The sequence below is a fragment of the Strongylocentrotus purpuratus genome, unplaced genomic scaffold (assembly GCF_000002235.5).
Source record: "Strongylocentrotus purpuratus isolate Spur 01 unplaced genomic scaffold, Spur_5.0 spur5_scaffold_6, whole genome shotgun sequence".
Taxonomy (NCBI): Eukaryota; Metazoa; Echinodermata; class Echinoidea; order Camarodonta; family Strongylocentrotidae; genus Strongylocentrotus; species Strongylocentrotus purpuratus.
Genome location: NW_022145612.1, coordinates 8,192,683 through 8,220,100, shown reverse-complemented (window position 1 = coordinate 8,220,100; position 27,418 = coordinate 8,192,683). Strand labels below are relative to the sequence as shown.

Genomic DNA, 27,418 nt, shown 5'->3' with positions numbered 1-27,418 from the left:
ACTAAAAAATTCTGACACTCCGACTCTAGGTCGCAACTCTTTTCCCAGATCCAACTTAGAGTTAGAAGCAAGTCCCGAAGTTTTAATCATTCTCCTTCTCCTTATTCTCCTCCTTTAATTCTTATCCTATTTTTCACTTTTATTCTTTTATACTACCACTTTTTATATCACTGCACCTCCACAAAAAGTTCTTCTGAGTTAAAAAGAGTGAGAGAAATAGGCCAGTGAAAGATAGCTGAAAGTTATAAATACATGACAAAAAAGAATATACTCACGATTTTTTTCAAAGTTCAGAGCAAAGAATGTGTCTGGCCATGTGTGATGTAATTATTTTGTGGACTGCTTTATTTGGATCTTCAGATAATTCACTCAATCTAATCTATTTCGAAAGTGAAAAGATACTGTATTCTTCCTGATATCAATTTTTATTTTTTTATTTTTTATTTTTTCCCTCTCTACCCAGTATGTATCTTCTTCAATATCTACTGTGTTTGCTTTGCACCAGAACATGAACAGTTCTTGCTCACTTTTGGTGCCAATCCATTTAATGTGGTTCTTTAAAGTTTAATATTCTAGCAGAAATTGTGAACAAAATGTATTTTCATTATGGGTAAAGGTGCTTTAATTGCTGACCCAGGTGCGATATACAATTCAAAATTCAATACTAACACGCCTGCATGCAAAAAAAAAGATATCATATTCCGTAAATTCAATGGGTATTCATATATGTTTTAATATATTCAATAAATTCTTGTGAATGATAGAGTTTAATAATATACTGTACACATAGTACTAATGATTCTATCATGAATACATGGAATATCAGAACTCATAAAACTCAAGGTGATTATTAAAGGTTACTTGAACAAAATCACAATATCATCTACAATATTTACACACCCATAATAACACATTTTACTACAGATTGAAGATCTAAAAGATAAAAGGGTCATTAGACCAAAGGTCAACAAAACTTATGTGTTGAACCTTTAGTCTATACAGTCATGTAGCTGATGTTTTATGGGAGGGAGGGAGGGGGGGGGGTCAGAAACATTCCAAACAATTGGCTTGTGAGACCAAATCTTGTGTGCAGTCAATCTCTTGGGCCTTTAGGGCCAATCTGGTCATGTTAAACCTATGTTTATCTTAAAGTCAAGTCCTTGCATCTATTGATGTACCTAGGGACAGGCTTTGAACTCTACCTGTAAAATTGTTTCTCTAAACCTGGTACAACTGAACCCAAAGATTTGTGTTGGCAGATAAAGTACTTTTCATAATATTGAATTATTTGTATGTAGAATTATCACTCATGTACACCATCAATGTCTTTTTCTCTTCACCAATTCTATCATTCTTTCTACAGAGAACAGCTCATTCTTACTATAAACAGAATCTTTAAAAAAAAAAAGTAAAAGTGAGGAAATTATTTCCAATGATAAATCATGCATGACATACATGTAAATTAGTAACACCTTCAAATCAAAGATAAAAAATACCCTAATTACAAAAAATAGTTGATATACATGTATCTCTATCTAGCAGTACTTTGAGGTTGAACTTAGCACAACCCAATTGGCAATTAATTCATTTATGTTGTAATCAATATTTTCTACAAACTCCAAGCACTAAATAACACACAAACTGCAGACATCATTTAATATAAAGTTGAATTAAATATTAATTAAGCTTTGTTTACACATGATAAAGTAAACTACGGTACCTCAAAAACAAACAAACATCACTGCAAAATAAAACTGTCGAAAGTAATGTGCACATCTGATAACGCCCTGCTAATACACATCAGGAGCTTTCCACTTGCCATTAATTAACACATAAACCAGAGTTTTTATTTGCCATAGTGCTTTTTAGTTGCAGGCCAAAACCCTTGTCAGTTGCCATGTGTAACAGTGTCTGCAATATGAGACTATATTGACAGCATACAACATAGGCTCTCTACTTTAGCCGATTCAAAATCTGGACAATAATTTTAATCTTATTTGACACAGAGACTCACAGAGCTAGACTCTGGTCATGGCTTCATTCATTGTGGTGAAGTGTCTGTTTCTGTGCATGCAGAGTAGTGTTATTTTGTTGTAGTTGTATTAACCTAGGAAAGATTCAACAATTTACATCATACTGGCAAAAAATACCCCAAAAGTGGTTGAAAATGGGTAATTTCTCAACATAATTATCTCCTCATAATAACCTCATGATGGAAGTTAAGGCTAGGAAAGATTTATGGACTAAGCATTACGAATTTTATAAAAAAATAATTGATTACTATTAAAAGCAATGGGGGGAAAATCCATTTGCTGTAGGTTTGTATACAAAGATGACATTAAATTTAGGAGCAAACAAATAAATAAAATATTAAAATATATTATAATAAAGAATTATCTAAATCACTGAAGTACTTCATAAATCCGAAAGAAAGAAAAATAACATCCATGCCGATTTAAATAAAAAAACATGTTTGTGATGGCAAGAGTCAAAATACTAATTAAGGAAATAAAAGTGTAATCACCCTGGTTGTTTTTCACATGAATGTTTTTTAAATTTATTCTCTATATCTTTGTGGTATTTTAAAGTACACTAGACTATTTTTCTTATATTTTCTCATGCAAAAAAAATGGAATATAGACCCCCCCAAAATGTGTAAGCTTCAGAACAAAATATAGATGGAAAAAATATATTCTGGGTTGAAAATAGTCAAACACAAAATTATTCTGTGCTGTTTTTTCACTATTTTCAGACCATTATATGTTGACTTAGGCAGACTTAGGCATTTTCTAATTTGATTGGCAATAAACAGTCACGTACAAGGCCTTTACAGTACAACAGATTACACACCATAAAAAGCTAAATAAACCCAACACTATAATCCCTGTTCACTCTTTCAGCAATTTATACCTGTGTCATTTTTTAAGGAAAAATTCCCTATATGCAGCATTTTAAGATCCTGTTAAGAATGTTTTTTTAATGTAAAAATATATAAACTTTCCATGAATACATACATAGTTTCACAATATAATTAAACAAATTCTAAAAACTTCATATCAACATCTTATGGATGTTTTTATTAAAGGGGTAGGTCCAGAGTAAGCCGAGTAAGATATCTAGGGGAACTACAACAGGGCACTGAAATTACCCTTGAATTGATTTCTTGAAAGGGTATGTTTATTTGATAATCGATATATGAAAGATAACTTTACATTAAAAATTGTATCTGAAAATCTTAACCGTATCTAGTGTGCACTTTCTTCTTTCTTTCTGCTGAGTGTACATTAGATAAATACACTTTATCACAATAATAATTAAGAACAACTTACATGTAAGCAACACAAATAATAAAATTACGTAAATGTTTGATTTACTTACAAAAATATAATATGAATCAAATAATGCAAAAGTTATGTGCTAAATTTTAAAATTTAAAAACAAATAAATTATCTAAAACAATCACTCAACTACACAATTTCATCAGTAGCAAGAAAATGTCCACTCATTGATGTACATTTTGACACCCCTGTTTAAAACTTTAAAAGCCATTTTAATTTTCACACGTGAATAGTGACCGCAAACATGGACTGTCTAAATGTATACAAATAATAATAAATGTTTCTTACAGTTTAAATATATCTAGTGCCTTTCATCATACAAGTAACTGACTATATACATGTACATGTACATGTATAGTGCACACAGTATTTTTATCCAGAAATACTGATGATTGAATAACAAATTGATCATTGGGGGATTCAAATCATCTACCGATTACCATCAAAAGTGGGTGTAATAATTTAAAAGTCCTGTATTTCAAGGAGAGGGGGGGGGGGGTAGACAATGGACAGGTTTTACATATTGTGCATATCAGCAACAACTACCCACATGGGGGGGGGGGGCAGATTTCCCAAATAAAACAAACTGCTAGGAATAATATTGTATGCTCTCTGGTAGGATATTCTCTGTGCCGTCCCAAATGACGGTGTTTGTTGCTTTATGTTGGATATGCATGTGCATCAGATGCAGTCTGATATCAGCTAGCTTTGATGCATTGTGCAAAGAAATCCTACTGGTCCATACCAAATTTCTTTCATGTGTTGTTGAACATACAGGAAAGCACTGCTGTTATTATGTCTTCTATATTTAGTGCCTCATACTCATGACAGTCCAAGTTACATTCTAATAGTGCTGATTCTAATATTTGTGGAGATATAAACATGAACATTTGTACACGTAGACTCGTGACAATATTTATAACAGTTTTTTAATACACACAGAAACTTCAACATGTTTTATTTAATTGAACACTGTTTTTCTTCATCTTTTTCCTTTAGCTTTGTTCCCACATGCCATGGTAAATAACAGCGGGAACACAGCCAGAGCAAGATAAATGTACATGTAACATGATTCACTTTCTGACCCCTGCATCTTATAACACTCAGATTACTAAGGATGCATATTACCTTTGTTACGCCCAGATTCACTTCCTCACACCACTCGCCTTTCCAAAAGACAAGCAGTTCACCGCGTCATAAACTGTATGATCGAGCCTTTCAAGGTTTTTTTTCGTTCAGTGAGGAGTATGTTTAGATATAATTCAGCATAAGTACATTGAAAGAATGGAACACAGTTCCACCATTGCATGGGATCCTTGTGATATTTTCTAGTTTGGTCATTAGGTTGCCTTCTGATTCTGTAGATTCCATTCCACCTTGTAAAAAACAATCCCAGGAATTCCACTCATGATCTCTCTACAAATCTCCACAGTAATGTTCATCTCTTTTCCTTTTTTTGTTACAATAGCCTGCAGAATGAACGCTCTGTTTCAATTTGGTACTGCTCACAATTCATACCTACAATGTACAAGTCAGTGTTGTCTGTGTAATAGTATAAATGATGACATCATTCCATCGTTTCGGGGATTTCCCTATCATCAATGACGAGTGAATGGACGAGGCCCTCTCTCCTCTTACCGCTGCTGACTGCTTTGATGTAACAAGCGCGTCCTGACAGCTCAAAATGGGTCTCTGTACCATCCTCCACAAACTCACCCTGGGAAGAGAGAGACAAAGAAAACACAATGCAAGCACTGATCAGGGAAGTATATATGACAGGAGGGAGAGATAGTAGGACAATTTAGACATATGAAGAGGCAAAAGTTGGTAGAGACATCTCTGAAGGCTTGTTAAGATATGGTTTTTAAGTTTCAATAAATGGCAACTGTGTGCAACAAAGGTCCTCTGCGTATTCACTGAGCTCTGTGTTACAAGATACAAAAATGTTTAACGATTTACATTTTACGTCATCATTAAAAAAGCTGCAGTTTTTCTGCATCATATTTGAACAAGCCTTTAGACAGGAAGATGGACAGGCATACAAGACGACTTGACATATCATCAGGCAACTAGATTGTTGCATGTTAGAAACCCACAGGTTGATTAGACATGTTGTATATTACAGGTTTAGAGGAGTAGGCAAACAATTCAATGTGTACATGTATCATTTAAGAGAAAATAAGGAAAAAGTACATTTTAAAGCAAAGGGTGCTTTTTTTAAATGAATGACTGAACATGTAATAAATTGGAGGTTTGGAGGAGTTATATGAAAATGTTTATCAAATAAAATAAAGAAAGGGTACATTTTTAACTTAATGATAAAGTCTATGCAATCCCAATCTCAAGTTGAATCAAGAGGGTTGGGCAAGCCGTATAAACAATCAGATGGACTGACACAAGAATGATGTGAGAATGAGAGTTACATGTATAAAGACATTCATGTTGAGTAGTTATATAAAATATCTTTTATGTGAGGATTTAGAAGAAATTAATTAGCACATGAACAGCTCATGAAAAATTAATGAGAAAGGGTTCGAGTCAGATGCAAAGTACATACAGAGTGTGCAAGCCCATGTAAAGAGAGAGAGAGAGAGATGGGAGGGAGGATGCTACAAAGATTAGCCTGTATTAGTTTTGATATGACTACAAATGTACTACACTATAACATGATGATATATTCTGAAACATGTTTGAAATACATGTATTTACTGTATGGTTTCTTCCATACAACATATTATAATTTTGCAGACTTTCACACATATACGGCAGTTTTGCCTCCGTAAAGCATAATGTCCCTTGATGAGCACTCCTGCAAGCTAATTACTCATTTCACACACCATTGGGCATGCACACATAAAAGCCAGACATATCATTATTTGAATCACTTAACATACTTGTATAGCGCTACAGACATTAAGTTTGAAAATATGTCCATTACGTTATTACATAGTAATGATCAACTAATATCAGAGAGGCATGGCTTTTTAATAAACATCTACCTCTTTCGTTGTATACAGTGTACATACATTTACCCTCCTCTTGGGTAAAACAATCAAAATTAAATTCCTTTGTATGATGACATGTACATGTACATGATTGCCATGACATCAAAAGCTAGTATTCTATAATTGTAAACAAACTACTGCAGCCTCTAACCCTTTTTTAGTCACTATTTCATCCACATACCGGTATTGATATGTTTAGTATTGATTTCAATATCAACTCAAGCCAATTCTGGGATGCTTTCCACAGATATAACAAAGTACCAAACCCATTGTCATATATCAAGGAGCCATTCATTGTCATGTCATGGCTATAAAAATAATTCATTCTAAATTGGCAATTAAACACATCATTTCCTTCTATCATTAGTACATGTACAAGTCTTTTTGAGTATTAGCACATACATATTTTCCTTCTGGTTTACACAAAGATACAGTACATCCCAACCTGGTACATCAATAATTTCTGTCCGGGTTCATTGGTTCAGCAGGGTCCTAATTAGATTAATTATAAAGATGTCTTTTAAAGGTCCCCACAGACATGATTATATCCTCTCCCTAAATTATTAGCAATATTCATAATTTCAGAGACAAAAATAGCATATACTATATATATAGGCATTTATAACCACTCCATCCTGCTAGTGAACTGCTTTTGAATTGAAGATCAAGAAAGCTAAAATAAATATGTCTCTAGCAGACCAGGGTGTGATTATATATTACATTTGATCTATCATTTTGTACCATAGTACCCAAGTAGTCTTGCTCAGATATCTTGATAAATGCAAAGTATAATAGAAAAAATAAAGTACCACAAACGGCACATGTGCTGTACATGTACTCCAGCTTCAGTATCTATTGTTAAGTTTGTGCTAAGTTCAGTATCTATTATAAACAAGGAGTATGAGACATTGTTCATATATTCGAAAATTCCTGTCTTTCATTATCCTTTCCAGGGCCAGATTCCAATAGATTCGACCATTTCTCAAACTAATGCCTCAATGACCATGATGGTTGAACAAAGTGATCAAAAAGACCTTGTCAGAGGTTTGCATTACACCATCACCAAACCGACCTGATTATGGCAATTGAGATAATGTAACTTGTTCAGTCAGGAATCAGCCTTTTTGGTGTGATCAAGATATCACTTGGCAACAGCTATCGCATGCACTCTGCGTCAAGCAGTGTATACAGTGTAGTTTCAAATTTAAAACAGAAATGGGCCATTCCATGGTAACTCGCGTTACACTTAATGGGTACATTGACACGATAATGTGCCTATATCTTTAGAACTGCTAGGATCTACAAGATACTTTTTTCAAACATGGACAGGGTAGATATAGAACAACTGAATGAAACAAAAAAGAAAATTGAAGAACAAACATTTTTAGATTCTTGGATTATTGAATTTCGGTAACTCGCGTTACAAAAAAAGGACATGGTCAATTCTACGAGACCCTCTTTTCTCCTCATACTAGACAATCTTGACAAAATCTTTCCTACTTTAATTTGATAGTAGGTTGTGACTTACTAGTATAAGATCACAATATTAAAGATAAGAAACAATGGACTAGTAAAATGCAGGAAGCAAATATGTCGGTAACTCACGTTACGGTAATTCGCGTTACATTTTGTCCGGAGGCCATTTTCACCCCTATGTAATAGATTAAATATCACAGGACCCCTTAGAATATGGAAATATATTCATCTTTTTCCATTTAGCGAAATTTTCAGGAAAAAATATTACAAGAATCCTGTGTAAACTGCAATAAATTGTTTTTTTTCAGCTACAGTCCCACATGTACGTTTTTGATGATAGTTTGAGATCTTAGGAAATCAACAAAAATGAAAAAAAAATTGTATTGAATTTGAAAGGCCCTAATGTTTTATGAACATCCATGGCATAAGGTTAGTGATAAATCAAAGAATTAACATAAGAGGTACATTTCTTTTTTTGATGTCATGTCCTTCTTCTCATGGAATGGCCCAAATATAGTGTGTACTTACTGCTGTTTCTAGAACATGACCATCACACCAAACTTCCATAGAATCTTTCTCTGCAAAGAATAACAATAAGAAACAATCATATTCATGAAAATGATGTTAAAATTTGTTTACTTGTATTCCAGCACCATATGTTATTAATTATGCATTAAGAGAGAGAGAGAGAGAGAGAGAGAGAGAGAGAGGGGGGGGGGGGAGGGGAGGAGGGGAGGTGGGGAGGAGGGAGAGAAAAAGACAGAGGGGAAAACAGCATACATGTATATAAGCTGTACATTAGATACAACGTAAGCCTGATCAAATAAATTACATTGTTGCAAATGTTGTCGCCAAATGTACTTTAACATGCAGATAATGACAAAGTAACAACAAAAAATGATGTGAACATCAGTATCTTACCAAGAACTATCCTATGTCCAACTCCATCTATCGTTGGTGTCCAGACTTTGCAGGTTCTGCTCCTCTGCTCCACAAACTTCTCCAAGCTCTTGCCTCCAACCTCCAATTGGTACTCGTATGCAAAACCGCTGCATGCATCTATGTTAATGACTGCCCTGGTACCACTTATGGTGAACGTTTCCCTGCCGACCAGCTTGAACATCCAATTCTTCCTGCAAATCTCCTGTAAATTTCGAAAAATTTCTTGATATATTACAATACATGGACAAAAGCAAACACAATCGTCTATATTCATATTGAGTCTATTTAATCTATTCATGGAGTGCCTAATTTGCAAAATTTCTTGATATATTACATGGACAAAAGCAAAAACAATCGCCTACAGTCTACTGTATATTCATATTAAATTAAATCTGGTCTAACTATTTAAATCTATTTCATTTATTCCATGGAGTGCCTTATCTTCCTTGACATTTCCATACATATTACATTCAATAAGCAAACAACTGAACAAAATGAATCAGATAATGACATGAAATAAGCATATTTGATTTTTATATCTATGATTCATTCATCATTTAGCTACACATAATTTGGTAATTTTACGAGAATTAAGATTTGACATTTCTTCACTTAAAGGTACTATGTCCCTTTTGCAGGCCAAAAAAATGAAAAAGTTAAATTCGAACTGCATTTGAAAGATAATACTAATTTAAAACTTCCCTAAAAAAGATGGGGCTTAAAAATGTCTTCAAGTGGGAAAATAACGACCATTAGTTGTCAAATCGACTTTAGGGCTATAGAGCTCAAAAGTAATAGTCTTGATTTTCAGACAATTGTACCGAATGGTCATACGTTTTATGATGCGCAAAGATTCAATCAGTTTAATCTTGGCCATCACAAGAAGTGGGTTATTGATGTAGACAAATGCTCATGTACCCTTTACAACTCTTTTCATGTATGTTATTACCAAAAAGAAAAAAAGCCAGTCAGTCACTCAATAGTGTCTGACAGTGAAGTCTAGCAAGTAAACGGGTTTCCTTGCATAATTTGAATATGAGGACACTGCTAACGTTTAAATTTCACAGATAGGACATACATGACATATTCATAATTCCTGCAAAGTTCTACAGCATTTGAGGTTGGCTGCAAAAGGGACATAGTACCTTTAATAAACCATAGATAAAGACTTACCACAGAGACGAGACCTAAACCTGGACGTCAAAGTTCACCATTTGGTTTGCATGTGGATATCCTCTCCTCCCCCATCCTAAAAACCGTTTCTTACATACCTCTCTACCAGTTTCAATGTAGTTATAGTTATCATCCAGTGACCGAGGTGCTCACTGGATGCAATCTCAGGTCTATACTTTACAAATAGGCACATTCTCCACTCCTCCTGGAGTGGCCTGTTTCACAGTATTTCATGACTGATCTTACTTACAGGAGCAAGTTGGGGATTCTCCTTTAAAGTTCTACATATGTACATGAACCTGTCTTAAGGAAATTAGGCATCTGGTTAGCCATACATATTGTATTTTTTTGTGTTTGGTTTGGTTTAGTTTGCTTACTCAAGTAATAAAATGGTAATGGGTATATACAGGTACATCGGAAAATGAATTCATAAAACAAAGATATTCTGTGGACATCATTACCTTGCCATCTACAAAAATGACCCTCTTTCCGCTCGTAGTCCCATGCTCAAACTGAACCTTGTGAATCCCATCACTTAGAGAAACACTCCACACAGCAACAACGTCAGCCATTTTAAACAAGATTTACCCTGATTCCTGCAGTAAAAAAAAGATCAATGTGACGGACAGTTTTTAGAAATGAGCTAAGACAACATGCAAGCAATGTAAAATTCCCACTAACTACATGTACATTACAGTGTAGTGTTTGCAGACATAAAATATAGAGCATCTCTATATATTTTTCTAGTCCATGACTACAGATGTCAAGATTTCATGAAATAAACATCCACTAGTATGGGGTTAGGATATAGCCCACCACCAGGGAGACCACAATCACTTTCGAGAGAAGAAGTTCAAGCTACTAATCGGACAGTTCCAAATAGATTAAAAGCGTCAGTCTCTTATATACTGTACATGTAGATCGTCGTTCCACTGAGCCGAGACTATGTCTGGTTCCATACACTGTCATACGGCATATCACTTCCACAGCAATTCCTTATCACGACTTCGAACCTGTTATATCTATTCAGAACGCCATTTTAAGGCAACTTTAAGTAAGTCTATGGGCAGCTTAAAATTAAAACTGAAATTTGTTTATAAAACTTATTTCTTAATCTTCAAGCTCTCATTTCACTGTAAAGTTAAAAAAAATCATTGTAAAAACATACAAACTGTTCTTTTAAGGTTTTATGAGACAAATATCATATTTACATACATTGGTCTACCACAGAAAAGTCGCTGAAGTCTGTACCGGTAATTATAGACTCATGAGAATTGACAACAATTATCATGTAGGTATTTCTCAAGATATTTTCCATTTCCAAGCCCAATTTTGATACAACTCATATCACATAAATATATTTGATAAATAAATGTTAAAATTATGAGACATAAAAATATATTTTTTAAAACTATTTTCTTAACTTGTAAAAAATTCAGGGTCTTCTTTCGATGGGGTATTATGAGTTACATGTATGGTATCCTCTTACTTGCAAATTTCCATTCTCTCGTCGCCAAAGCAACCTCAAGTTTCAACTTTATACATTTGTAGATCTAGATCAAGCTAGATCTATCATACACTGTATTATGTTTTCATGCGAATTGGGTGTTTGTATTTTGTGCTACCACTAACTTAGATTTTTGCTTTTTCATCCAGTTTGAGTAAAATTGAGCCTCTTAATCAAATTTGGTAATTCACGATAAAATCAGATGGATCTTGGCAAAGAATATATATTTTTTTAGCTAATAGTCTATCAAAATAATTAATTCATTGCTGCAGATCATGTGGTTTTGTGAAACGGTTTATCCACTTCCTGACATCTCCGTTGCTAGGTCGCCAACAAAGTATACGACTGTCATGGAGTTGGCTTCATAAAACGACCTCCTGGTGTTATCATATGATGGTTCATTAATTTCTGTCAAACTTCTGAGCCTTAAATTTTATCTTTATTCCTTAATCCCTAACATTTAGACCCTAGTCTGCCGCTCGCCACCAACAAATTAACAAATTTCTCTATTGATCAGCTAGCCAATCTTTGTGGACTACACCCCTAGCCCCTAATACTGAAAATTTGATCTATGGTGGATAACCTATCAGCTATCCCATTTTTAGCAACGCGGCGTCTTAAATCCATTGGCAACGGGCGCCGCGGCCTGCTCCATCGCTAGCAACAAACGGAGCCGGCCCAGCCCGGAAGGCGAAGGGTACTGCTTCGGCCCGGGATTGTTCCCAATCAAGTCGCACACTTGCAGAAACCCATCACACACGTACACAGCACGACACGAATAAAAACTGCTCTCTCACATTTTTTTTTACTTGTTACATAAATTTAGAAAGTTAGATCTCATATTCAAATTCACACTGATATAATTAAAATGACACATAACACATACCGTATAATGAATCTTTACTGTGAAAAGACTCTAATTGTGCATCCGATCATTGTAGAACGCTCACAGCGAGACTACCAGTACCACACACTCACTGTATAGAGCTCAGTGAGTAAACAAGACAGCAAATAACATGAACAACATAAAATATTTAACGACGGGCGCGGACCGGGTGGGGGCGGTCCACAGAACTGGATTATACGTTCCAGTACTGTGGGGCGGCCGCGTTAATTGCGAATCTACAATCAAGGGTGTGTTTTTGTTTTGTTTTCTTTTTCTCCATATTTATATGATAATCACTTGCACTGGCGTACTTAGAGGCTTGGAGCTGCTGCCCTCCCCTCAAAAAAAAAAAAAAACTATTCCAAAAGGAGAGAGAAGAGGGAAAAGAAGAAAGGAAAGAAGAAAATGAATGGACAAGGCACTGATGTGCACAAAAATTCAAAGTCTCACTCTTAAATTATTAAAAAGCTCGCTCGGTCACTATACGCTCCTTGCATAAAATGTGTTCACTTTCAAATGAAGTAGATTTGTAAACCGTAAGTACATTAAGGAAGGAGTCGACATCCAAAAAGGATTGTTTCGAAAAAACTGCCTGATATAACCTATTCCCATAAAGAGAAAAGTGTAGACATTATTGAGCATGTTTTAATTGGCTGTGTGATGGAAAGGACTCTTATAAATGCAAAGCCCCAAATAGTACAAATCGTAAAATTTTCTCGATCGTTAGCCCGTATGCAACCTCACAAAGTAAAATGCATAACATACCTATAGGGCATCATTGTAATGTGATTTTTTAAAATAAATACAATAAAGGCGGGGTGTGCCCCCTTTCCCATTTTTTAGACTTTCTTAAAGTTTCACTTTAATTTGTAAAATGAAATTCCTCAAAGAGGGGACAGATGCAGAAGTACACTTCAAAATCCTATGAATTACTACAGACTTACAGAGGGAAACAAAGCACTTATCATTAGGAAAAGGAGGACTTGTCAAAGTATCAGGGGAACTCATCGGAGATGTAAACGGGCACTTATAAATTAAGGTACCTCCTCAATATATCTCCGTCGTGAAAGTCAATATGGGCCGGACTTTGTCTCGCAAAAAAGCGCCCCTTTACCGGAGATTTTAGGAACTGACTCCCCTCGGTCCCTCCGCCACTACATACCGTCTGTTACATACAGAGCCTTGGAGAGTTTTTGAGCAGTGGTGGGGAGGGAGCATGCGAACGACCACTATCATCTCAGTTATCGAAATTTAGGTATTATGAAACGTGTCTACTAAAACAAAAAGGGCAAGGGCGTTTCTAGAGAGGGTGTGGCGGTGTCACCCCCACATTAAGATGATCTAAAAGAAACTGTTGAATTTTGGTCGGACAATCGTCGCCCACTCCCCCCCCCCCCCCTCATTAAAATAGTCTAGCGATGGTTCTAGGATGAGTGATATATGCAAGACAGTGGTAGGACTACAACTTATACTGTTAGCCTTTTCAGAATTGTTAGCCTCATTCCATATTTCTGGTTATTCCTCAGTATAAGATGGTTTGAATTTAAGAACTTCTCAGAACTTTCATCATCGAATGAGATTATAATTTTTTTTTTTTAAATACAAGGAGTGTAATTGACTCAATAAGATAATCCGAAGTCTTGCAATTTCAGATTCAATTGAATACGCTGCTTTTATAGGATAATGTTATTAGACCTCCAGGCTAATATTTTTACCTCTGACATTTTGTGCCTTTGTGACGCTTTTTTTTTTCCTGACGTTTTTTCCTGGTATTGGTGGCATAGATGTGTCCAAACAACGACGGGCGGAAATGATCACAGTCAAACTTAATAATGATTATAATTAATTACGATAATCGATGATTAGATCTTATTTCCCAATATCAATAATAAATGACTGCTCTTCCCGCGGGCCCTGCAACTATCATTACCCCCACGATTGACAGTTATCCAATTAAGACATTTTAGTCTAGAGGCCCTGGGGCAAATGTGGTAAAAATACGTTGTTAAATGTCGTAAGCAAGGTTCAAATATTGCGGGCGCGGTTGTAAGTAAACATTTTGAAGGGGGTAAAGGCTGTGGGTTCTGGCATTTATTTTGTGCACGTACCTGACTTAAATTAATTTCAAAATCAAATTGTTTTTTTTTTAGGGGGAGGCAGGGTGCTTGAGCCACTCCCCGGCAGGCACGTAGCCACGGGGGGGGGGGGGGGGGGGCACGTGCCCCCAACATTTTCCAGGATCGGTTGAAATTTTTTAGACCCCTTGACCTCGATCGATTACATGTATGTGCCCCCCCCCCCCCCACCCCCAACATCAAACTCTGGCAACGTGCCTGCTCCCCGGAACCGCTTTCAAGAACCGGGACCTCTGGCATGAGACTCAAGAGCTTCCATTAACTATTCCGTAAGTGGGACTTTGAGGGCTTTAGGGGCTTTCAGAAAATATCAATCCAAAGAGATTCGGTCACCAAGTGTAAGATGACCAAAATAGACAAGCACCAGACCTTTTGTTATCTTCGAAATAATTCGTCGCCGTTTTCACGAACCGGCACAGCCCAACGCGCAACGAAATAAGTACATTCTGAGAAAAACGCGTTTTACGTTTAGCCCGTTTTGAATTCGCCAGAAACATGCCTCATGTCAAATTTTATATCACAAAATACATATCAATGAAAGGAAAATATTCTGTATTTTCTATACATTCCATTTGTTAAGCATAATGACAATTACTATTAATATTACGAAGCTTTGGACTCTCGTGCCGGTTCGTGAAAATATTATTTTGCTGTTTACGTAGCAAAAATATTTTCACGAACCGGCACAAGCCACTGTGTCGTTTTTCCTATGTAACTTTACGCGCAAGACAAAAGCGCTCGCGCTGTCTTAGCGCGTATTTTATTTTCACGAACCGGCACAACCGCCTGTGTCGCGTCGTCTAGGTCTTGTAAGCGCAAAGATATTTTCACGAACCGGCACAGCCCATTGACTTATAACGGCGCGTGCCGGTTCGTGAAAATATGAATCGTGCTTTTTGGCTCGTGTGTCGTTTTTGTCATTTGTGTAACCATGGATATCTCAAAAACTAAAGCGTTTTGGATGCTGAAATTTGGTGAGATGAAAGATTGTTGATAACTTATGCTAAAAATGCAAACAAAATAAAAACTACATTTTGAAGGGATTTCGGTGGCTTGTGCCGGTTCGTGAAAACGGCGACGAATTGTTTACAAAATGAAATTAGAAAAAAAAAACAGAAGAAAAAAAGAAGGCGTAAATAGGTATCGTGGGGGCACTGCATGTCCCCCTGCAATGCCCAATCTAGCCTAAAGTAGCAAATGGACAATACAAAATGTGCTCCTCACTGTGCAATATATTTAGACTACAAAGTCACCTGAAATACGTAACATTTTTGTTGTTCCTTTGCTTGTTTGTTTGTTTACTTGTTTCCTTATTTGGTTTGGTAATTTGTTGCTTTAATTTCAAGAGTATCTAGCGAGCGGCCACTGACAAACGAGGTTTAAAAAACCCAATTAATATAGTACACCCCTGAAATTGTCATTCGCTTTACTATTCCTGACCCTCGGAATTCGAAATACACCGATAAACTTTCACTCCTAGGATGGCCGGGGGGGGGGGGTATTTATATTTATATTTATATGGATTGTACACGCTGCACAGGACGTCGGAGGTGGATCCGGGCTGCACATGCCATGCAATAGCTATTGTGGTATACCCTATTTTTAAATTTTATATTATATATATATATATATATATATATTTTATTTTAAATTTTCTTTTATCATGACAAGGCTATTATCGCTGCAACTGTTCCTCACTTTTCCTTCAAATGCTAAGATTTTTTACGCTACGCGCACAGTGAGGAATTCCACCTGTAACGCAAAATACGCGGAAATATAGGGGCAAAACGTATCTATTAAGTATTATCACTAATTAAACTGCACATGCGCGTAGGGCTCAAAACATGCATAAAGAGCTAGAGGAGCTCCGTAGCACCCGTAACAGCTGATTAAAATCGTGAAAAGAACGAAAGATTTGATTGGTGGAGCGAAGAACCCTTGCAGAATTAATGTCTCATATTAGAAAATCCTAAGTTCTTGTATTTACATTAATAAGCTGTATTCAGGGGTACATATTTGTTGACATTTTATGTTAAGGTAGTACAGATATAGAATAATTCTGCCTTCAAAAGTAAAACATGTGTGTTAAGTCATGAGCCCAATAGCCAATGGAACTCGCGCTCTCATCAGCTGTAGACAATAACAATGTTAAAGGCCCTGCCATATTCCCATAGATCTACATAACTTTGTTATGGTCATTGTTATGGTTCGTGAGTTAATGTGATGTTCAGGCATACTGTTCTAACTTTAGTCACCTTGCATTTGCCCTGAACAGCGCAAATATGACGAGTAGTGTGAGGAGTAGAAGTGAGGTGAGTATAATAATTATAACATTTAGTGATAGTGGAGTAAAAGTGGAAATTGAAAGAGTTGACCGTCGAATGATGTCTGCCGACGACGATTGCCGACTAGGCCGAGCAGGGGCATGTATGTAAGGCTGCGCCTGCTGACGGCGCGCAGTGCAGTGCAATGCCAATGGCGAAGAAATATAATGCCTGTGACTGTGTACGTGTGCATGTGTTTTTGTCTGGTCAACATTTATGTTGTGCTACGTCTGTCTGAGAAAGGAAAGGGAAGTAGATAAATTTATAAAGTTACTTCTTCGATCACCATCACCATGATGAAAATATGACATGTTCTTCATGGAAATTGTCTAAATTGCTCATGATTTATTAGACCGAATTTTCCGTCTCTTTCGTTCGTTAGCCTCTTATTGGGGTAGGGTCGGCTCTCTCTTTAGAGACGGAAGCCGTTTATACACATGTCCTTGCTAACGCCACGGCCAGTTCTGGTCGTAGCGTTTTGCCCCCAAAATCCCCCAAAATGTCATTTTACCTCGAGCATGTTATATTGTAAATTAGGCCTAGGCTATAATAAATCAGTTCCACTTACCAACTTGACTGAAATAATCAGTTTAATAGTCCCTTTTTAGGAAATTATGGGTCAAAATCGGAATCCATGTTGAAAAAGATTTTCAAAATGGATTTCGATTTTGACCCATAATTTCCTAAAAAGGGACTATTAAACTGATTATTTCAGTCAAGTTGGTAAGTGGAACTGATTTATTATAGCCTAGGCCTAATTTATAATATAACATGCTCGAGGTAAAATGACATTTTGGGGGATTTTGGGGGCAAAACGCTACGACCAGAACTGGCCGTGGCGTTAGCAAGGACATGTGTATAAACGGCTTCCGTCTCTAAAGAGAGAGCCGACCCTACCCCAATAAGAGGCTAACGAACGAAAGAGACGGAAAATTCGGTCTAATGATTTATATGACACTTGTGAACATTTGTTTGAACTTCCTAGCAATTATAACCCAGCAGAATAGATTAAGTTAGTAACGGTAAGAATTAAGAAATGTATAGATTGTAACTTCATATTATGGTGGGTGTAGAACCTGAAATACAGAGGAATCTAGTGTAACGTTAGAAGAGTGAATTCTGCTACAATAACACAGGTGCCTGAGGCATGAGGCAAAGATTCCTGCTTCTTTTTCCTCCTGTGGGTGTCGGAGACAACAGGGCAATTCCACGGTAACGGAAGGACACTCAGACAAGATTTTTGAACTTCAGGTTCATACTAAAAGAAATGTTTTATAGTATGTATTAAACTATGGGGAACAAAATGTGTTTCAGTCAATTGGGAAGCTTCATCACCTTCACAAAGTTTGGATAAATACTAATTAACTGGAAAAACCATGTCCATTTTTATGTCCTTCCGTTACCGAGATAATTAATATGCACATTCTTAAACTACTTAACTATAATGACAATTTTTTGTGTGAAAATTAAAGGCACTTATATAGGTATTATATCTGTACTGTTTCACATCTTATACTAATAAAACAGTTCTTTTAGTATGAACCTGAAGTTCAAAAATCTTGTCTGAGTGTCCTTCCGTTACCGTGGAATTGCCCAACAGCACCTGAGGAGACAGAAATTTTCGGTCTACCGCCTAGAATGCATGATGGGCTCTACTTGGATTCTTGCTACATCATATATGTTGACTTAATGATGGGGGTTTCTAGAAGAAGAAAAAAATACTCCCCCACAAGGGTGGATTCCAATAAATGACTGTTTTGTGAGATGTGCACTTGGTTTTTCTAGGCCAGGTGAGGGTAGTGTCAGATTGTATGTATTTCACTATATGTACATTTAAAGTGAACATAATTTTGAAAAAAGATCCCATTCCTGCATAATACTACTTCAGCTGCACATGCTGCATGATTCAGAAGAGTATCACGCATGAATTTGTTCAGAGCTAGAAGGTCGTTTAAACTCTGTGTCCAAATTCATGAGTTAATATCCTCCTTGCTCGATCTGAACAGCGTCAGCAGTCCTGAAAGCCAGCCTTGTCCTTTCAGTCATCAAATGAATCTTCTTCTTCCATTTTGAGTACATCTGTACCTCTTTACAGAGTAATATCGTACTATACTGTGGTATGTGCTGGTGGATCACTACTCTGCACGAATAGTGCAGTGGGTTCTTAACATGCAAAGGTAGTGACTCTTCTCTACACGGGGCCTCCATTTAACATCCTATTCGAGGGACGTAGTGTTTTTCAGGCTATTTGAGGCTCTTATGTGACCAATAGTGGATATAGTGGATATATTTTGGCACCCAAGATACACGACAGACCTGAGGCTGAGGGAGATCAAGAAAGTGCAGAGATGAGCAACATAGCTAATTCCATCTGAAGCAATGTTAGACTATATGGGAGCAGGCTTTGAGCAATAAAGTTACCATCCCTCCAGCACAAAATGAGAAGAGGTGACATGATCCAGAGTCTAGACTTATAAGGATGAGGATAAGTTCTTCTCAACTGTCACCGTTGAGGCAACTCTAGGTCATCAGCATACAGAAGTGTGAGGTGATCCTGTTGAAACTACCGGTCGTTTTATCGAGTGGTGCTTCATTCTAACCTGAACTATTTTTGCTTGCATGGTGAGTGGATGCACATATTCAATTTTATGGAAGCGTTTGGTGCTGAGACTGAGAGGACCAGTGCTTGTCCAATCTAATCTTGAAAGAAGTCATCCATTCAAACTCTTTCAGAAAAGTAGCAAACTGGACGTGAGAGCAAATTAGAGAGGTGATTGACAGGAACTCTCCTCCAACTGAGGTGAACTCTTTCAAAGCCAGGCTTGACAAATATTAGTGTGGTGAACTATATATGCCCACCCTTTGGAGGATTAATTTAACATTGAAGCACTGCATGTGCACATTACATCTGACACTGTCACACGTCATCAGATTAAATTATTGGAGAAGGAAGATAGACCTGAAAACTCAACTGCAGGGCAGCATTTAATGAAACCGTCAAAAGTTCAAGTTAACCAACATCCTATTGAAATATGTGTATTAGTTTAACACACGTTTCCACAAGATGTTGTTGTATTTCTACTTATGAAGGTTTCATGAAACGATGCCCAGATCTCTGCATTTTCAAGTACATCCGATAATAAGTTAATTGAGTCTCTACACTATATAGTGAACCTGGTATCCACAGAAAGACAAGTGTTTTTAATTGCCAATGCTTTGTTGTAGTTTCCATAACAAACCCATTAAAATATCACATTCACTGCTTAAGCTGCACATGCAAAATAACATGGAAAAGTAAATACAATACATCCATTACGTCATTGCCCTACAGAGGATCAATTTTCAAAATGGAAATTGAAAAAAACTTTCCAAAATGATACTTAGTGTGTAACAAACAATTGGTACAAAGTAGTATGGTAAATGTGTATGCATCCAGGGAGGTCAGATCCAAAGGTCATCTTGAGTAAATTCAGCTATTTATAGAGATGATGCCCTGTACTGTTGCTAATGTACATGTGGATTAGGTCAGGAAACCTTTTTTAACTGAACATTACTGAACCAATGATAAGAAATGCATCTAACAATGGTTAAAACATTCAGGTTGCGTGTTCAGACATTTAGAAAATGCAACACTTCTTGCTACCGCAAATACGGTATTTAGCCTGTACATTTGGGAGGGCAGCACCTGCCATGGTTATATATTTGGCAAAAGCAATCCTGGTTCCCATACAAGTACAATGCATACAATCACTATGGAAGCCGGAAGAAACCTTGTCTTTATCATTTTCCCCAGTATTGTATCTGCGCATGTGCTGATCTGCGCAGTGTAGGAGGAAGGTCGCCATCTACGGTTGAACACCCTATTTGCGGTAGGGAGAACTGTGCTTCGGTTTATTTCATCAAACGGCAAAACTTCACAGGAGATTTAGATTTAACCCATGGTTTAAACCCTTATTTACATAACCCATGGTCTGAAATTAGCGCAGAATAAGCACGAAACAGTCAGATGTCCAATATGTCCAAGGCAAGGTATGCTTAATTTGCGCTAATTTTAAACCATGGGTTATGTTAATGAGTGTTTAAAATATGGGTTAAAGTTAAACCTCTTTTGTTAATTCGGGCCATAGGGCTAGGGTTGCAGTTGGATTTTAGGGGATGTTAAGATTAGGGTCACATGTACATGTACATGTAACTGTTTTTTTTTGTGGTCCGGGTTGAAGTTAAAAATGTGTGTAGTATTGAGAGTGGAGGAATTGTTGAAGTATGTGTCGTACAAATCTGAGTTAAAGGTAAAGACCAGTTATGGTCATGCGATTGCATTGTGAAAGAAACGTTGTGGAATCGATCAGAAAAGGTTGATCATCTAGCATCTAGCATCTGCAAGGTTCTGGAATCATCAAAATGATAAGAAATTTGGCCAATTCTTCGTAAAGTTACAAGGACTATACACAGAAAGATGTATATGGGACTACCCTATATCTCTCACAGACCATGAGAGAAACAAATTTAGCAAATATATGAATTAGTAGGCGGTTTCCCGGCAAATTTTTTATCATCATGTATTAGTCAAAACATATTCTTTCACATGATTGGTAATGAGAGCTTCCATTTCATTTTTTGAAATTGGGGCGTTTCCAATACTGGTCTTTACCTTTAATTCAGTTTTGAAGTGAAGAAGGGCTGTACTGTAGTATGTACACCTACAAATGTACTCAATCAAAAGAGCGTCCAATAATGATAATGGTTTTATAGCCAGCATACTTGCACATGCATTTTGTGTAGACAGCCCTACCGTGCATGAACATTGGTATGCCAGCCTTCTTATAAGTACCGGTATAAGCTTCACCAACGTATATACAACATAATTAATGTCTTTGCACAGGACATCAGTGTCACAGCTGGGACCTGAACCATGGACCATGTGATCTACATGTACAGTTTAGTGACTTATTCACTAGACCACAAGACCTCTACATACCCTGAAAACTGGATCTATACCCTGAAAACTGGATCTACATGTACTATTCAGTTTTTGTACCTCAAAAATTATTGCTGGTACTTCAGTCACTGTACATTTGTTGCACAAACTACTGTACATACATGATATGAGAAATGGAGATATGACTGTGCATGTAAAATAATGATAATGGTTTTAGAGCCAGCATTTTTGTACAGTCATATCTCAAATGCAATGACTAATGTACTCGATTCACATTCTGACTATTGAAATAGATTTATTCGTAACAGGTGAATGAAACAATTGGTAATGAGGCATTTAAGAAAGACTTATGCATTAAATTTGATTACAGTACGAAAATGGCCTATTCAAGTTTTAATGTTGATACATTACCTCTCTAGTTGGTGTATCATCATGCTTGATGTTGGTATCATTGAAAAACCAGTTTATAACCCCTTTTCAGTGATGCCCCTTTTATGTGCAGTACACCTGAATGGGAGGCGAAAACGAAAGTGAAAAGTTGCAAAATGCATTTTTATTCCTTCAAAACACAGTCCATCCCCAAACAAATAAAGAATCCACTATTGACAATAACAATTTGCAACATTTCACTTTTGACTTGGCCCTATATTCAGATGTACTGCACATTCAATGATCATTACAAATGGGGCAAAATTGAAAAGGGAATAAACAGGCTATTCACTGATACCAACACCAAATGTGATTATACATTAACAAAAGAGATTTCAATGCTAAAACTTGAACTGCAGAACCTTTTTGAGGGGTTTAGATCACTTCTGATGCACTATGTTTAAACCTAAATTTGTATGAAATTGTTTATAGGTTTTGAGGATATTACATGCAGCAATTTTCAATAAACCTTTGTCCTATGACAAAGTGACCTTTATACGATGTACATGTAATGCACTCTGCTCATGTACATGTTTTGAGTATCTTTGTGTTTTCATCCTCTCTTTGTTCTCATGTTATTTGTTTAACTGGCTCTACATGCTCTTGCCCGCAGTCCATCTCTTCTTTTCGTTCTCTCTCTCTCTCTCTCTCTCTCTCTCTATTTCTCTCTCTCTCTCTCTCTCTCTCTCTCTGTTTCTCTATGTCTCCTTGTTTGTCCATCTACATGTAACTCTTTCCATATATTATTTTACAAATATCTTTGTCACCTTTTTTTAACAGTACATTTACATGTACATGTACATGTACGTGCTAAATGTTGGTTTCTTCTGATCTCTCTCTCTCGCATTCCTTTTTTTTACTCTCTCTTTTACTCTCTCTTTAGCTACCTTTCTGTCTCATTCTTGTTACTATACCAAGAGTGCACAAGGTTTAAAAAAAATGTATCCTATGTTCATGTGGATTCTTTGTCTCTCTCTCTCTCTCTGTCTTTCTCTCTCTCTCGTGCTCTTCCGCCCTCCCTCTCTGTCTGTCTCTCTGTCTCTCCCTCTCTCTGTCTCTCTCTGTCTCTCTCTGTCTGTCTCTCTTTATCTCTCTCTCACTCACTCACTTTATTCCTTGCTCATTCTCTTTGTGCTCTTTGCCCCACATGTCAATCTGTTTCAATTGTTCATACATCTGAGTCACAACCAGAAATAGTTTGGACTCCCAGTGGCAACAATTTATTTGTGGTCTCTCAAGATACACATTTGAGGTTGGCAAAAGGAAGTGCTCATCACATTTCAAGCTGTTTATAAACACATCACAATGGAGTGAAGGAAGATTAGCTTTTAACAAAGGAATATATCATCACCTCATTATTTGAGAACATTTAATGCACTTCCTGTTAATAATTCAATAATAATTATAGAATTTGATTTTTCAAATATGATTTCTATGAATTGGAAAATAAAAGCTTGCAAAGAACCTACATATTGAACATGTATATTAGTAATATTTATCTACACTTGCAGACAAAATAAATCACTAGTCTATAGTTTGAAATGTTCTTTGTTTGAATTAACATTCATGGTTACACAAGGAACGGGAATGGGTTTTCATACCCCAAAATGGTCTAGAAAATTGGGATGAGCCTTTTTTCGATGTTAGATTCCGTTCCATCGTGTGCTATACATGTACATATATTATTGTATGTCTGAGTGCTGATTTATACTGCCTCAGTTTGTATTGAAGTTTAACCTTATACATGTAGCATGAAACTAGGACATGTACCGGTATACAGTATTTTACAACATGAACTTGGCCTCCATGACTGAATCAGTAAAATCTTCAAACACAGGATAAGATATACATTACAGATGTGTATTATGAGCTCTTTCTCAATACAATGTACAGAATATTACAATGAATCTAAGCCCTTCCTTGTTTTATCACCTTTTAAAAAAATAATTATCCACTCAAAATAATGAAAATGAAAATACATAAAATATTTATTTGATGTAGTATTTTCCTTCATATTATCTGTTGTTTCATCATGCAGCGTGGTTACATACATACACTGTTCACTCATACATGAACATGTAGGTCTATAGTTATTGCCAACATACCATAACATACGAATACATATGTATATGAAGTAATGTGGCTTCATGCATCCTAATTACTTTCTTCATGTATGTGCATGTATTAGACATTTTTTTGAAGGTAATCCTGTGAGGCAATTATTGTGCGTTTCTATGTACCCTTCCATCCTAGCATTAATATACATGATTGATGTTTATAAGCCGGTACATGTACACCTGTACATGTACAATGTAAGACATTAGGAATGTGCAGGCTCTTTTTTGCCTTGTTGCTTTATGGAAGCTGTATCTCTGCACGTACACAAACATGAATTACGCATTTATGTGAAATTGTGAATGAATGCAAACATGGAAACATAGGTGTGGAAGGCTTAGGTTGCACAAAGTAAATGCTCAGGTTCATGCCAGGTTACTAGAAAGTTCATTTGAGGCCATACGTGTTGAGCATACCTATAGCGGCCTCTATGCAGTCGAGGACCCCTCTAGGGCCAGGTTGCATAAATACACGGTATAGCTGTAATCTGCACCCACTCTGGTATGCCAACTCAGCTGTTCCTAAGCAATTATTTATGGAAGGCCTTTGTGAAGTTACTTTGTTGATCAAATCCAACAAAGAAGTATGAGTTTTGCTGTACATGGATGTATACATGTAGGCGTAAAATATTCAATGTACAGTTTAGTTTCATATGAATGACGTAGGCCTTTCTTTTCCCTTTAATTTTATCTTCATCATGATCGATAATGATGAGGATTATTATTAATATTAATGTTATCATTATTATTATTATAATTATTATACAAATCTATGGTAGTTCTTATCAAAATTTATTATAAATTATTATTACTTTATCAATTTTATTATATTGTTATTATTATAAATATCATTATTATTATTATTATTACTTTCTATTTATTATTAATTATTTTAGTATTTTTATTATTATTCTCATCAACATAATCCTCATCAAAATATTGTTATTATGATGATTAGTAGTTGTAGTAGTAATAGTTGTAGCAGTAGTATATGTAATGATATTATTATCATTTCCACCACTGTCAATCAATCTTCAATAGTATTTTATTTTTATGCCTCCGCCACCGAAGGTGGTGCCGGAGGCATCATGTTTTCGGGTTGTCCGTCCGTACGTCCGTCCGTCCGTACGTCCGTCCGTCCGTACGTCCGTCCGTCCGTCCGTCCGTCCGTCCCGTTTGACCGTTATCACAATATCTCAAGAACCATTTAAGATTTAAACTTAAGACTCGGGAATAGTATTTATCACCATAGGAAGACAATCTGATTAGATTTTGGAGTACGTAGGTCAAAGGTCACAGGTCACAGAGGTCAACTTATGAAATTCCTTGTATTGAGTTTGTTAGCGCGATATCTCAAGAACCATTTGAGATTTAAACTTCAAACTTAAGGATAGTATGTATCACCATAGGAAGACGATCTGATTAGATTTTGGAGCACGTATGTCAAAGGTCAAGGGTCACAGAGGTCAACTTATGAAATTCCATACATTGAGATTGTTATCATGATATCTCAAGAACCACTGGAGATTTAAACTTCAAACTTAGTGATAGTGTGTATCACTATAGGAAAACAATCTGATTACATTTTGGAGCACGTAGGTCAAAGGTCAAGGGTCATAGAGGTCAACTTATGAAATTCCATACATTGAGATTGTTATCATGATATCTCAAGAACCACTGGAGATGTAAAAACTTCAAACTTAAGGATAGTATGTATCACCATAGGAAGACGATCTGACTAGATTTTGGAGCACGTAGGTCAAAGGTCAAGGGTCACAGAGGTCAACTTATGAAATTCCATACATTGAGATTGTTATCATAATATCTCAAGAACCACTGGAGATTTAAACTTCAAACTTAATGATAGTGTGTATCACCATAGGAAGACAATCTGATTAGATTTTGGAGCACGTAGGTCAAAGGTCAAGGGTCACAGAGGTCAACTTATGAAATTCCATACATTGAGATTGTTATCATGATATCTCAAGAACCACTGGAGATTTAAACTCCAAACTTGTTTAAATTGCTCTATGGCGGAGGCATCATTTTCGACTGCGCGCAGTCAAAATTCCATCTAGTTAATTTCTAATATAATGAAAAAGAAGGTAGAGATCAGCATTATACCAGAATGATTGTTTTTCCTAGACCTAGGTTCCTCAGGTAGATAAATTTACATTGCTGCAACAATAGATGCCAATCCTGAATGTGTGCCAAGGATACATGTACATGTAACGCTCATGATTCTATTAAAAGAATAGTATGACTCTGGTTGTTATATTTATAGTCTTTTGTTTGGTTTATTTTCATGCATTGTAGTCTGTAACACAATGGTTTTGAATTTGTTGTCTTGTACTGGTTTCTCCTTATTGCTGTGATCATGTTCATTGAATGTCAAATCTTTCTGAGTTTATGAATGTAAAATCTTTCTGAGTTCATGAATGTACACTGACATGTACAGTAGTAGGTGTAAAAGAAATGTGATGAAAAAGTAATGTAAAAAGTCATATTTTCCTTTTGTCTTAGAAGGCCAGTGGAAGTGCATCGATGTGGTTAAATCTTGGTTGAATATTGTAGCATGAGTTCAGGAAAATGCAATTTGTAATAAGGTCACAGTACAGATAAATCAGAATATTCACAATCTACAAGTACATATGTACATGAATATAAGCATAAACATTCTTTCTGTGTTTCATTGTTCTTATTCAGATTCGGACGGAAGAGGAGGCTATGATTAACCAAAGGTTACCTAAGGAAGATATACTTAGGTAGGAAAATTATCATATTCTTGGAGAAAGATATAACTATGTATCTATAAAACAGTATCTTACCAAAACAGTCAAACAACAGATGTGTACTGTTGATATATTACACTGTTTATATTATGATTTACATCTTCTTGTTAAAAAAAGTTCCAGTATTAAAGTAATTACATTTCCTGTTTGGGGGTCATATTTAAGGAATCTAACTCGGGTTCACATAGATGTATCCTAGGGCGTGTTTATGCTTCCCTTTTGAAGGCAGAATGAGCGATTTGTAACGCTCATCGTAAACGCTCATCGTAATCGCAGTTCCACGGTGTACTGTTTATGCTCACTTCTCAGGTAGGCTCCTCCAGGCAATTCTCCCTGTGTGGCCTTAATTGGTCTTCCA

General features: G+C 36.3%; 2 protein-coding genes across 2 annotated transcripts in view; one reads left to right on the top strand and one right to left on the bottom strand.

Moving 5' to 3' along the window:
- Positions 1-708: 708 nt before the first annotated feature.
- Positions 709-12,415, bottom strand: LOC590896 (fas apoptotic inhibitory molecule 1). Its single transcript, XM_031000482.1, has 5 exons — positions 12,328-12,415; positions 10,396-10,530; positions 8,741-8,963; positions 8,348-8,397; positions 709-5,055 (listed from the first exon to the last, which is right to left on the bottom strand). The coding sequence occupies exons 2-5, from the start codon at positions 10,504-10,506 to the stop codon at positions 4,906-4,908; spliced, it is 534 nt and encodes a 177-aa protein (XP_030856342.1). The 5' UTR covers positions 10,507-10,530; positions 12,328-12,415; the 3' UTR covers positions 709-4,905.
- A 4,210-nt stretch (positions 12,416-16,625) lies between these two features.
- The window catches only part of LOC589176 (F-box/LRR-repeat protein 20), a 36,365-nt gene continuing 25,572 nt past the window's right edge, over positions 16,626-27,418 (top strand). Inside the window, exons 1-2 of the mRNA XM_030973309.1 lie at positions 16,626-16,774; positions 26,975-27,033. Coding sequence (XP_030829169.1) covers positions 16,745-16,774; positions 26,975-27,033 — 89 coding nt within the window. The 5' untranslated portion in view covers positions 16,626-16,744. The remainder of the gene's footprint in view (positions 16,775-26,974; positions 27,034-27,418) is intronic.